We start from the raw sequence: 14,164 nt of genomic DNA on the forward strand, positions 1-14,164 counted from the left end.
TATCATGCAGCCATGCTTCCTATTGACCTGATCACCTCTACCTGGTAATTCAGTATGTTATCGTCTCACTAGGGTCTGTCACTTGAAGGACTGTCCTCATATCATGCAGCCATGCTTCCTATTGACCTGATCACCTCTACCTGGTAATTCACTGTGTTATCGTCTCACTAGGGTCTGTCACTTGAAGGACTGTCCTCATATCATGCAGCCATGCTTCCTATTGACCTGATCACCTCTACCTGGTAATTCACTGTGTTATCGTCTCACTAGGGTCTGTCACTTGAAGGACTGTCCTCATATCATGCAGCCATGCTTCCTATTGACCTGATCACCTCTACCTGGTAATTCACTGTGTTATCGTCTCACTAGGGTCTGTCACTTGAAGGACTGTCCTCATATCATGCAGCCATGCTTCCTATTGACCTGATCACCTCTACCTGGTAATTCACTGTGTTATCGTCTCACTAGGGTCTGTCACTTGAAGGACTGTCCTCATATCATGCAGCCATGCTTCCTATTGACCTGATCACCTCTACCTGGTAATTCACTGTGTTATCGTCTCACTAGGGTCTGTCACTTGAAGGACTGTCCTCATATCATGCAGCCATGCTTCCTATTGACCTGATCACCTCTACCTGGTAATTCACTGTGTTATCGTCTCACTAGGGTCTGTCACTTGAAGGACTGTCCTCATATCATGCAGCCATGCTTCCTATTGACCTGATCACCTCTACCTGGTAATTCACTGTGTTATCGTCTCACTAGGGTCTGTCACTTGAAGGACTGTCCTCATATCATGCAGCCATGCTTCCTATTGACCTGATCACCTCTACCTGGTAATTCACTGTGTTATCGTCTCACTAGGGTCTGTCACTTGAAGGACTGTCCTCATATCATGCAGCCATGCTTCCTATTGACCTGATCACCTCTACCTGGTAATTCACTGTGTTATCGTCTCACTAGGGTCTGTCACTTGAAGGACTGTCACCTCTACCTGGTAATTCATGTTATCGTCCACTGCTGTCACTTGAAGGACTGATCATCTACCTGGTAATTCACTGTGTTATCGTCACTAGGGTCTGTCACTTGAAGGACTGTCCTCATATCATGCAGCCATGCTTCCTATTGACCTGATCACCTCTACCTGGTAATTCACTGTGTTATCGTCTCACTAGGGTCTGTCACTTGAAGGACTGTCCTCATATCATGCAGCCATGCTTCCTATTGACCTGATCACCTCTACCTGATAATTCACTGTGTTATCGTCTCACTAGGGTCTGTCACTTGAAGGACTGTCCTCATATCATGCAGCCATGCTTCCTATTGACCTGATCACCTCTACCTGGTAATTCACTGTGTTATCGTCTCACTAGGGTCTGTCACTTGAAGGACTGTCCTCATATCATGCAGCCATGCTTCCTATTGACCTGATCACCTCTACCTGGTAATTCAGTATGTTATCGTCTCACTAGGGTCTGTCACTTGAAGGACTGTCCTCATATCATGCAGCCATGCTTCCTATTGACCTGATCACCTCTACCTGATAATTCACTGTGTTATCGTCTCACTAGGGTCTGTCACTTGAAGGACTGTCCTCATATCATGCAGCCATGCTTCCTATTGACCTGATCACCTCTACCTGATAATTCAGTATGTTATCGTGTCACTAAGGTCTGTCACTTGAAGGACTGTCCTCATATCATGCAGCCATGCTTCCTATTGACCTGATCACCTCTACCTGGTAATTCACTGTGTTATCGTCTCACTAGGGTCTGTCACTTGAAGGACTGTCCTCATATCATGCAGCCATGCTTCCTATTGACCTGATCACCTCTACCTGGTAATTCAGTATGTTATCGTCTCACTAGGGTCTGTCACTTGAAGGACTGTCCTCATATCATGCAGCCATGCTTCCTATTGACCTGATCACCTCTACCTGATAATTCACTGTGTTATCGTCTCACTAGGGTCTGTCACTTGAAGGACTGTCCTCATATCATGCAGCCATGCTTCCTATTGACCTGATCACCTCTACCTGATAATTCAGTATGTTATCGTCTCACTAGGGTCTGTCACTTGAAGGACTGTCCTCATATCATGCAGCCATGCTTCCTATTGACCTGATCACCTCTACCTGATAATTCAGTATGTTATCGTCTCACTAGGGTCTGTCACTTGAAGGACTGTCCTCATATCATGCAGCCATGCTTCCTATTGACCTGATCACCTCTACCTGATAATTCAGTATGTTATCGTCTCACTAGGGTCTGTCACTTGAAGGACTGTCCTCATATCATGCAGCCATGCTTCCTATTGACCTGATCACCTCTACCTGATAATTCACTGTGTTATCGTCTCACTAGGGTCTGTCACTTGAAGGACTGTCCTCATATCATGCAGCCATGCTTCCTATTGACCTGATCACCTCTACCTGATAATTCAGTATGTTATCGTCTCACTAGGGTCTGTCACTTGAAGGACTGTCCTCATATCATGTAGCCATGCTTCCTATTGACCTGATCACCTCTACCTGATAATTCAGTATGTTATCGTGTCACTAAGGAAGTGGTTGCTCAATTTTAAGGTAGGTAGTTTTCTCATTTTTCAAACATCCATTTACAGCAATATTTGTTGAACTGCATAAATAACTATAACATTTACACTTCCTCTTATTTGGCTGGCTATGCCATTCCAAAGATGCTTTCGGGCACCTGCTATTGTCCAACTTCTGGTAGTAGTTTCTACATGATAAAACTAATAGTTTCTATAATTCTTTTGACTGAAACGTATTACAGAAATAGAACTTGAAAGGGGTTGCATGATAAGAAAAATATCGGGTTACTACGTTTTGATATCGTGGTGGTTTGGCTCGGTTCAATAATGGTGTAACAGGCTCGCTGAAACTTGCTTGTTACAGTTATCTAAATCTCGCCAAATAACCACGATATCAAAACGTAGAAATCTGATATTCTATATATGTCATCTTTTAGCACTTACCAGTATGAAGAGAACTGTTGTCATTTTTGGGTGTGTGATTGAATTAACCTCGGCCAAACTTCAATATTATATATTTTATTGTACGTGTATGTAAACTTGTGTGGCTTCCTGGTTTATAAAACCCTGATTTAGTCTACTTTTAATACAGTATTAAAACAAACAGATAAAAATATAATATATATATATATATATATATATATATATATATATATATATATATATATATATATATATATAATACATATATATATATACTGATGGAAAGAAATAAGGGAACACCTCAAATTGTAGACCAAATTTAATTCCCAACTAGCGTAGTAATGTCTGTATTTCATACCAAGTTGTAATGTGGGATTGAATGTCTGTAGTGCTGAATGTGCTGCCTATATGTTCCCAGTCAACTTCTGATAATATGAAATGATTTTTGATGCAGTCATTATTTCTTGTTGCTATCTGTGTGATCCTTTATTTCTTTCCATCAGTATATATATATATATACATACATACATATACCAGTTCAGTTATAGTGTCTGCCATTGTTAAAGTGAAGAGTTGGATTATTTATGTTTTTTTAATGATTGCCTTGTCAGGGCTTACACTGCCCATAGCCACTTGTAAATGTTTTTAAAACTACACAAAAAGAATCAAAAACTGCATTTTTGTTAAGAGGTGTTGGTGTGTGTATGTGTGTGTGTTAAAAGAAACACCCCGAAAACATGCACACTAATATGACATTGCCATTTTTAACTCCTGAAATCTTCAAGGTGTGTGTGTGTGTGTGTGAGAGAGAGAGAGAGAGAGAGAGAGAGAGAGAGAGAGAGAGAGAGAGAGAGAGAGAGAGAGAGAGAGAGAGAGAGAGAGAGAGAGAGAGAGAGAGAGAGAGAGAGAGAGAGAGAGAGAGAGAGAGAGAGAGAGAGAGAGAGAGAGAGAGAGAGAGAGAGAGAGAGAGAGAGATAGATAGATAGATAGATAGATAGATAGATAGATATAGAGAGAGAGAGAGAGATATAGAGAGAGAGAGAGATATAGAGAGATAGAGAGATATAGAGAGATATAGAGATAGAGAGATATAGAGATATAGAGAGATATAGAGATATAGAGAGAGATATAGAGATATAGAGATAGAGATAGATAGATATATAAGAATTAATTAATTAAAAAAAGCAAAACAAAAAATGCAAACTAACATGCCATTTTTAACTCTTGGTATGTTAAAGGTTGTTTTGAGTGTGTGTACTGTACATGTGTGTGAATTAAAAAACCCACCCCAAAACTAAAATGAAATTGCCATTTTTAACTCCTGATATATTCAAGTTTTCTTTCTCAAGCGGGTCCTTTGGAAATGATGAAATTTAAAAAAGCCATGACAAATGTAATACTATTCATGTGTGTGTTCCCCATGTCCTGTCACATTAAAAATATTATTTTATCCAGAGTTCCATAACTTGAAGTGTTACATGCTATCTGTGATGGACTATGCTGCAATGCGCTGCGTACGAGCATGTAACGACAATGATATATTTACAAACTGGAGCTCAGTGTTGCTTGGTAGTATTATTGAACTATGTTTGTTCGTGTTCTTAAATCCATCCTATACTTTTTATTTTATAAGTTTTATTCATTGACAAGACACGAATGTATAAAACAATGTTAATGAATGGCATTTGTATACAAGTGAGAATGCAGAGAGTGCAATGTATTTTAACATTTGATTGTGTCATTTTGCATTATGGTATTGTTATATAGCAGAAAACAACACAAAGATGTAAGTGATTATGTAATTTGTGTTTTAGAGTCAATAGTTTAATTTTAAAAAAGACATAAATTGATAGTTGTTAGAAATATTTTCTTAACAAGCATAAATGTATCTTTGACCCCGACCCCCAACCCCTCCCAATGAACTATTTAACAGCATGTTGCACTGTGGTGTAATCAGTGGTGGCCAGTTGGTAGAGTACTCGCCCGAGGTGCTTGGGTCGTAGGATCAAACCTCCACTGAGGACCTATTGTTTTTTCTCTCATCCCATCCAGTGCCCCATTTATAACAACATTTTGCTAACCGAGATAATGCATCATTTAAATCCAAGATGGAGGACAACAGTCAGAACTTGACCAGATCCGACATTCTATTTGACCCCAAACAATAATATATACTTCAAAGGGTCATGATACATGTATGTGCTGTGTGAAAAGTGCATATAAAAGATCCCTTGCTGCCAATGGAAAAAATGTAACAGCTTTCCTCTAAAGACCAAGTTTCCGAATTGCCAAATCTTTGACATCCAGTAGCAGATGACTAACTAAATAATCAGTATGCTCTGGTGTTGTCGGTAAACTAAACAAGTCGGTAAACTAAACAAACTCAACTACCGGTACTAACCATTGACCCTCGTCCAGGATAGACCACTCAAGAACTAGCAACTAAGGTATAGCCTGAATAATGTGCTTGAACCTCATTTGGATATATCACAGAAATATTACATCAAGCAATGCATTAAATGGTTTGAAAATTGATTGTGAACAATAAACTGCTCTCCTGTAATTATATTTAGGCGAACAATTGCTCTCAATGTCAAATTCACAGTAATTTTGAATAAAATAGTGTGTGATAAGTTGAGCAGTTTTTCCCCCCACGCAAAAATCGGTTTTGTGCGAGAGTAATTGCTTGTGTCAAATATAAGGACTGCATTGAATGGGATTTTATAGTTTCCAATTTTTTTAGTTTAGAAATATCTAGAAAATTAATTAAAAATGTCTAGAAAATTAATTAAAAATGTCTAACTACATGTTAGTTTACTACATTCTTATACTGTTATTTTTATGTATGCATTGTTCATCACATTTTTAAAATGACAGACCCTAGTTTTTGAAAACTAAGGTATATTTTTCACTATTAGCCATTTATGATCACTGAATATTTTATTGTTTAGATTATCCATTTCCATACATCCAAAGTGTTTCTGGTCATCCTGGGGTTTCTAATACCACAAAATAAATTTTTCATATTTTTAACGGTTACAGAGCCACGTTTTAGTCTATTTTTAAGGCTATTTCAACATCACAGACTCGTTTCACTCTGTTGTATTCAAATTTTTACAGGTTTGTAAATTAACCAAACTTAGTGTCCATTTTTATGGGTTGAAACCAGGGTCTTGGTGAAAAATATGCCTTAAGTGTTTAAAGGGTCTGTCGCTTTAAAACACCAGTGTTGCAAAGTGTGTGGAAGTGTTATGTGAGACCATTATTCATTATTTTATATGGCGAGGGTTTTTTTTATTGTTGGGGGTTCATTACATGGTGTTTGTTTGATGTACATAAATTAATGTAAAGTATTTATTTTGTCTGTAAATATTTTTGTAACAAAAGAATGGATTTTTGTCTGTTAACCTCGGACAAACTTGTTATGTGCTCAAAGTCACAATAAAGCAAGTAAATACTTCGTTTGTTTCAGTTCTTATTCCTGAACAACCAACGTATAGGTCAAACCTTATTTACGTCTTTTGTTAATGTCCACAGGGGCAGGATATATACCCCAGTGTTAAAGCACTCGCTTGATGCACGGTCAGTCTAGGATCGATCCCCATCAGAGGGCCTTCTGGGCTATTTCTCGTTCTAGCCAATGACCACAACTGGTATTTCAAAGGTTGTGGTATGTGCTATCCTGTATAGGATGGTGCATATAACAAAACCCCTTGCTACTAATGGAAAAATGTAGCAGGTTTCCTCTCTAAGACTATATGTCCGAATTACCAAATGTTTGACATCCAATAGCTGATGATTAATAAATCAATGTGCTCTAGTGGTGTCGTAAAACCCACCAAACTAACTTTTTATTGCTTGCCATTATTATTTATCAATTTATGTCCCTTGTAAAATAATTTTTATTTATCACTTGCAAAAATTATTTCACTTGGGACAAATATAATAATAACTATCTTAAATTAAAAACTCATAAAAAGACATACATGTATTAAGTTTTAAACCTATGTCAACTCCAGATTTGTTTTTTAACCAAAACTATGAAAATAAGTTTTCTTAAATAAAATAAAATTGTCATTTTTAATGAGGGATGAAGATAGAATGCTGGAATATTCAAGGTAAATAGTTTCAACTGAATTTTCACCAGTAATCAGTAATGCAGTACATTAAAACTAAAGGCAGAACTCTGGCTATTCTATTAGTTGCCTTCATTCCTATAAAGGGAGATTTAACTGAAAAAATTTGATGTCACTTTGTTAAGAGCTTATTTGGACTCGTTTTGCAAAAAAATGTTATTCGTGTTGGTGTACTTTTAAAACTTGATTATTTTTTTAAGAGTTTTAAGGCTATTAAAATATTTTGTCATCGATTCCCTTTGAGTGCAATATGGACTATAATAGCCACTAATTTAACAATGTACACAGATAATATTAAACTTTCCTTTCTTTTTTTATTTTACAATAAATCAAACAACTGAAAATTTTTACAAAATGTTTAGTCCGTGACGTAGCATTGATTTAATTATGCCATTATATATACACGTCATAACTAGTATTTATCTACAATATATTCAATATACACAATTCATTTGAAAATAAATAAATATTAAATACTTGAATGCACACAAAATGGACGGTTACCACTATTTAAAAATAATTTGCGACCACTAGATCAATATATTTCATTGAAAACTACAACTCGGGGATCAATTTCATAAAATATTGTAAACTTTAAGGTAGTTGTGCAAGTAAACATAAATCTATGACTAAGTCACATATTAATACTAACAGTACAACTAATACAGCTTCAAGTATACATATTTAATTTTTCCTTAATCCTTACAATGCTCCATCTTCCGTAACAATGTGATTTTTTCAGCATGAAATAAATGCCAAACACACGTAAACATACAAAAGATATAACTGCTAGTCGCAAATGTATACTTATGTTTTGTGAAATACACTCTAGATAAGTAGCAACTTGTTTGTTCGTAACAATGTCTGCTTGATGTACAAGTGATCTTGATATTTTTAGTGATCATTTTCTCTTTAAGCGGTCACACCAACTTGTCACATGGTCGGCCCTACAAGAATCGGAACATAAATGACTAAAGTATCTGTTCTCACAGTACGATTCGATCACATGCAACAAGTCGGTGGGACTAATCGCATAATGAGAACGTCGCTTTAGGGATTCTTTTAGATATCTCACTGCAACTGGCGCTACACTACTCAATCTGATATATCAACAACGTTCTGTGAGAAAAAGCATTGGAGAAACTAGTCTGTTATCTAGTAGAAGTCGATTGTTTCTCTTGCTCTAGGGGGAGGGATGTAGCTCAGTGATAGGGTGCCCGCCTAAGGTGCTTGGCTACTGGGTTCGATCGCTCTCAATGCATGAATGAAGTCGTGTTTTTTCCTGCAGCACCCAGTGCCTCACAATATTCTATGGAAAACTGCATTTGAAAGTCTCTCTGCTGTTCTTGTGGTGGAAGCAGGTTTTCTCTCTCAAACCTAGTGTCGAAATTACTATATGCTAGACAGCAAATATCCTTGGTGTTTTTCTTCATAAAACAGTTCTTAGAAAGTAGACTCAATTTAATCTGAAATGGTAATTTCAGCATTTACTTCTTAAAGTAATTGCATATCCTTGTTAAACTTAATAAGGTGCAAATTCCATATGTCCGTAATCCGTATGCATTTTCATACTTATTATGCACATAGTTCAAGATATACAGGGAAATATAACCAGTATAACACGTGTCATAATGCTTTCATGTGCACAGCAAATGACGTAATTTTGGGAAGCGACATCATAACATAATGCAGCATCCCCAGTCTTAGCTATGTGTAGCCCCTTACCAAAATGAGTATTTGTTGCACACTTCTTTACAGTGTTTTAATTGAACTGTTGAATTTTTATATTGATGTTGATCATTACTTTTTTTTGTTGCCTTTACCATAGTTTGACACCCAATAGCCGATGTATTTTTCGTGCTGGAGTGTCGTTAAACATTCATTTATACAGATATTTACCAAAATGATGTCATTTCGCCGTCTCCTTAGTACTTTTCAAACGTTTTGACAGGATCCTTTATTTCATAAAATTAAGATGGATAATAAAAAAATTTATTACACTCGCGTGTGAATCGTACTGATTTGATAAAACTTGGGTCAGGATTCATGCATTACCCTCGCTCTCGCTGCTCTCGCCATACAAGAATCCTGAAACTCGTTTCATAAAATCAGTATGATACTCAAGTTTACATATCAATCTCTATATATAATCCAAAATGCATAGAGTATGGAGATGAATAAATGGAATCTACTCGACCTATTTGTATAGAAAATTATTTTCATGAATTACATATATGAATGTACAGATTACAGAGATGAGATGTTGTTATACCACAGCTCTTGCCGTTTAATGGAGCTATCACTCTGGCAGTGGTTGGAACAGGAATAAATCCCAGTGGGTCCTCTGATGAGGTTTGATCCTGCGTCCTAAGCACCTCAGCTTTGTACCAACCAAGCTAAATCCTGCCCTGTATTAAACCAGAGATGACAAGAATTTAAATAAATATATATATATTTTGTCTCTACTGTGTCAATATTTTAAGTTATTCAGAAACAAGATGGCTGATCATGTCAGGGTATGATATAAGTATTTCCTGTCTCCGTTACTCTGCAACAAGTGAGATGGTTGATCGCAGGTCTTCTGCACACTTCATCATGAGATGAGATTTTGTTCCCGAGTTCCTGACGCTTCGTAGAGCCTCCTTCAAGTTGACAAGAATGTTGGCGTTCTTCAAAACCACTTTGGCCTGAAATTAATAATACAATTGTTTATATAATGAAGTAATTTGTAACATATACTTTTATCAGCTCTCATTTTTATATTTTGCTGTCTGTAAAAAAAAATTTAAACATTTTTTGTGTGAAAAAAGTGAAAAGAAGAATTTGATTAACCACACCTCAGCACATCTTAAACCACAGCTATTTGGTGTCTAACAAATGGTTACCATGACAATTTGTTTATCAAATGATTGAGAGAAAGAGAGATTGAGAGAGTGATCAAGAGAGAGAGAGAGATCAAGAAAGATTGAGAGGAAGAGAAAGAGAGAGGGAGTGATAAATAGAGATTGAGAGAGAAAGAGGAAGGAGAGAAGCAGATAGACAGAAAAGAGTCGAAGGGATCCCATAGATGTCAGACTATTCCTACCAAAAAAGCAGCAATGGATGTGTTATATGTAGTTTCCTGATGGCAAAACAGTACATACCAGTACCACAGCCTTTGAAAAACCAAGATACATCCCACTCCTACAAGCAATACCCAAATCAAATTACAAACACAATAGAATAGAATGGTATTCAAGCCAAAAATATTTTTATTATTCATATTTCTAAGGATATATGTATAAAAATATATTTATTTTGATAATTTTTCTTATTCTAACTGGTCAAAGGCCGTGGTATGTGCTTTCCTGTCTGCGAAAATGCATATAAAAGATCCGTTGCTGCATTAGGAAAAATACAACAGGTTTCCTCTGATGACTACATGTACGTGTCAGAATTGCCAAATGTTTGACATCCAACAGCTGATGATTAATTAATCACTGTAATCTAGTGGTGTTGTTAAACAAAACAAACTTTCACTTTTTTTTTTATTATTATAACTGATGAAGTAGATGGAAATGATCACTTCCAACCCACCAAAAAAAAAAAATCCCACCAAATGTGGACAAAAAAGAAAATAGTTTATATAATAAATGCCAGTCTTGATACACAAATGCTGTTGATAATTTTGGGGAGCTCACCTTCTGATTGTTGTAAACAAGGGCCCATAATGCTGATGCAGCCACTGCTTGAGTTGTCTCCCCTCCTTCCTCAAGCCTTTGCAGCAGAAATGGAATAAGCTTTTCTGCAAATGGTGGAAAATACTTTTGTTTTAAACGAGTGGATAAAATTCCATCATATTCTGTACTACATTCATTTGTATGTGTTTTATTCAAGCATGTGCAATTTCAATCACATAATTATTATTTTGGACTTCACTGGACTAGTATCATACAGATAGAATGAACATTTTCACAGTTTTACTGCTGAATTCACGTCCATGTACCAGCTCAAACACACATGTCTATAATAATAGAAGTAATTCCTGGGCTTATGCTTCTAAAGCTAGCCAGAGACTGGGCATAGAATCGACATGCCTGAACCTCTTTTGGATATAGGCACATTAATAAAGTATCTTAATCCTATAAAACTTTACAGTCTAGACTGAAATCTCCAATGACATCATTGTATGGCGCTGCCAGGGTGTTTAAAGTCATAAACCCTAGTTTTATCCCGTAAAATTGGACACTTCAGTTTGGTTAATCTACAGACCTATAACACATTGGATAAATATACAGAGAAGTGAAGCAAGAGTCTATGACACTGAAACAGAGAGATAGCCTCCACGACCGTTATTTCTCAGATGGACGTGCGTTTTTAAAATAATGAAAAATGCCTTTTGTGGTATTACATACACCCGGATGACCAGAAACACTTCAGATGTTCAGAAATGGATAATCTAAACAATAAAATGTAATGAATGTCTGATTTCAAATATCAAGCAACGACTCTAAATAGTGAACAATATGCGGTAGTGTTTAAAAACTAGTCTGTCATTTTAATATTAGAGTCTGGTGTCTTGACTCTAAAAAGATTTGTATGCACAAGGCCCGTTCTGAAATAGGAGTCCAGATAACTGAGACGTGTATTCAAAACAGCTTACTTGAAAGTTAAGATCTTATGCACAAAATGAAAAAAATCAAAAAATCAAATAAAAACAATTTTAAAAATCTTCCAACAATTTATTTGGTAACCTATTATATCTTCAATTGTACCCATTTAAAAAAGAAGATACTTGTTATGTGCTGGTACGCACCATTGGCCAGCAGTTTCTGTTTGTTGCCGGCATGACAACAGAGGTTTCTGAGAATCAGAATGGCGTACTCCTGGCAGCGAGGGGGACCACCATCGAGGAAATCCAGCACCAAGTCCACAAAACCTGCACAACACAGAGAACACAAGTTAGTGGACGACACATTTAACATGCTTAAAGCCGCAGGCCCTAGTTTCAACCTGTGAAAATAGACACTTAAGTTCAGCTACTTTACAAACCTGTAACACATCTGCGTAAAGTTACAACAGAGTAAAAAAAACCAGTCTGTGACACTGAAACTAAAGATTGCTTAGAGCTCATCTGCATAACAGCTACTGTTACTTCTCAGAGGTACATGCATCTTTAGCATTATGAAAAATGTATTTTGTTGTATTGCAAACACAAGGATGACCAGAAACATGTCAGATGTTTGAAAATAGATTTTCTAAACAATAATTCTCAGTAAAAAGTTGTTTAATGACAGCACTAGAGCACATTGATTCATTAATCATTGGCTATTGGATGTCAAACATTTGGTAATTTTTTACATTAGTAGCAAGGGGTCTTTTATATGCACCATCCCACAGACAAGATAGCTCATACCACAGCCTTTAATATACCAGTCATGCACTGGCTGGAACGAGTAATTCTCAGTAATGTCTGATTTCAATTATCAGTAATGGCTCTAATAGGTCATTAATGTTTCAGATGTCTTATAGGTAGATTTACTTTGATGTCTCAATCTAATTACCACCAGAAATACTGCGTACTGCATAAAGTCCTAATATATCAAACGATATTTTGTCAGTTGATCATACAACTTCAGCTTATTTGAGTTTTCAGTGTTTCATATGATAATCTCACTAAACTTTTATGTCACCAATATGTCACTATTTGAATTTAAGATTGCTACAATATTTCATATTAAAAGATTTACAGTATTTCATATAATAAGAAAAACAAGAAGCAGAGAACTGGTGAAAAAAAGGAAACATGATGCAAAGTTTACAAGTCTAGTTACTGCAAACATAATACAGTGAAACCTCTGTAAACCGAAACCTCTGTAAACCGAAATTCCCTTTAATCTGGGCATTTTTCACGGCCTCATTTTAAAATATCAGTACAAAACAGAAGCTCTCTAAATGATACCAGACTTTTTATTTGGTCCTGTGGGAGTACCTGAACCTATAGTCCTTCCCAAAAGAAACAAATTTTTTTTCATACTATGGAATTTACTACAAGTTATTTATTTCTGAGCTGACTGTTTTCTAAATTGCACACAAAAATAGTGGGATTTGTCAGGCTTCTAGATATTTACAAAATCCACTAGCTATGGGATCAGTGATTTAAAAAATTTACTAGCCACGATTAAAAATTCACTAGCCCTACTTTACTTAATACAATTTTATTAATAGTAATAATCGGATATGTCACCTAAAGAGGAAGATACAAGTTAAAAACACTAAGATTGGGGGTGGGGGGGCATGATATTCATATTTACCAAACAGACTTCAATCTAGAAGCCCTGGAGTTTTTGTTATTTCCTAAAAAACTCACTTTTCTTCTTATGTCAAACCAAACTGAAATTATTTACCAAAAAAGCATTTTTGTAGGATGATGAGATGGACTATAGTGTGGATATAGGCATGTAAATAAATTACTCAGCCCTGTGAGACATGTACTGTTTAAAGGGCTTTCACTGTATATTTAAAAAACGATTTTAGGTGAAAAAAACCCCTTTTAAAATCTTCTAACCGTTTATCTTGAGTAACATCTGTTGCCCATCCACGGAGAAGGAGAGATTGGTGAGCAGTTCGAACCAGCAAACTTCCAACACGTTCTTCTGTTTAGACTTCTTTGTCCGCTTCGGATTCAACTTGGAGAAATCATTCAGAAAGTTGCACTGTAAATACAAAACTGTTGTTATCAGTGTTGAAGAAAAAAAAAAAGAGAAAAAGAAAAAAGAGAGAAAACAAAGAGAGAGAGAATGAAATAGAAAGAAAGAGAAAAAAAGAAAAGGAATGGAAAAAATAAGGAAAAGAACGAGAAAGAAAGAAAGAAAAAAAATCTATTTCATGTATTTGATATATATTGTGTACCAAAAATTGGTAAAGGAGGGTCGATATTTCAGTAAAATGAAATACTGAACAAAATGTAACATTTTGACATTTTTGGAAAACACCCAGTGCAGTGTAAGTCATGGGTCCCACACATTCTGAAATCTTACCAATCCACAATTTTTTTGTGGCAAGAATTTTAT

General features: G+C 36.0%; 1 protein-coding gene across 1 annotated transcript in view; it reads right to left on the reverse strand.

Moving 5' to 3' along the window:
• Nucleotides 1-7,781: 7,781 nt before the first annotated feature.
• The window catches only part of LOC121388202 (rotatin-like), a 75,285-nt gene continuing 68,902 nt past the window's right edge, over nt 7,782-14,164 (reverse strand). The window contains exons 44-47 of the mRNA XM_041519470.1: nt 13,660-13,807; nt 11,908-12,030; nt 10,793-10,896; nt 7,782-9,799 (exon numbers count right to left, since the gene is read on the reverse strand). Of these exons, the coding sequence (XP_041375404.1) occupies nt 9,656-9,799; nt 10,793-10,896; nt 11,908-12,030; nt 13,660-13,807 (519 nt within the window). The 3' untranslated portion in view covers nt 7,782-9,655. The remainder of the gene's footprint in view (nt 9,800-10,792; nt 10,897-11,907; nt 12,031-13,659; nt 13,808-14,164) is intronic.

Source organism: Gigantopelta aegis, chromosome 14, assembly GCF_016097555.1.
Source record: "Gigantopelta aegis isolate Gae_Host chromosome 14, Gae_host_genome, whole genome shotgun sequence".
Lineage (NCBI taxonomy): Eukaryota > Metazoa > Mollusca > Gastropoda > Neomphalida > Peltospiridae > Gigantopelta > Gigantopelta aegis.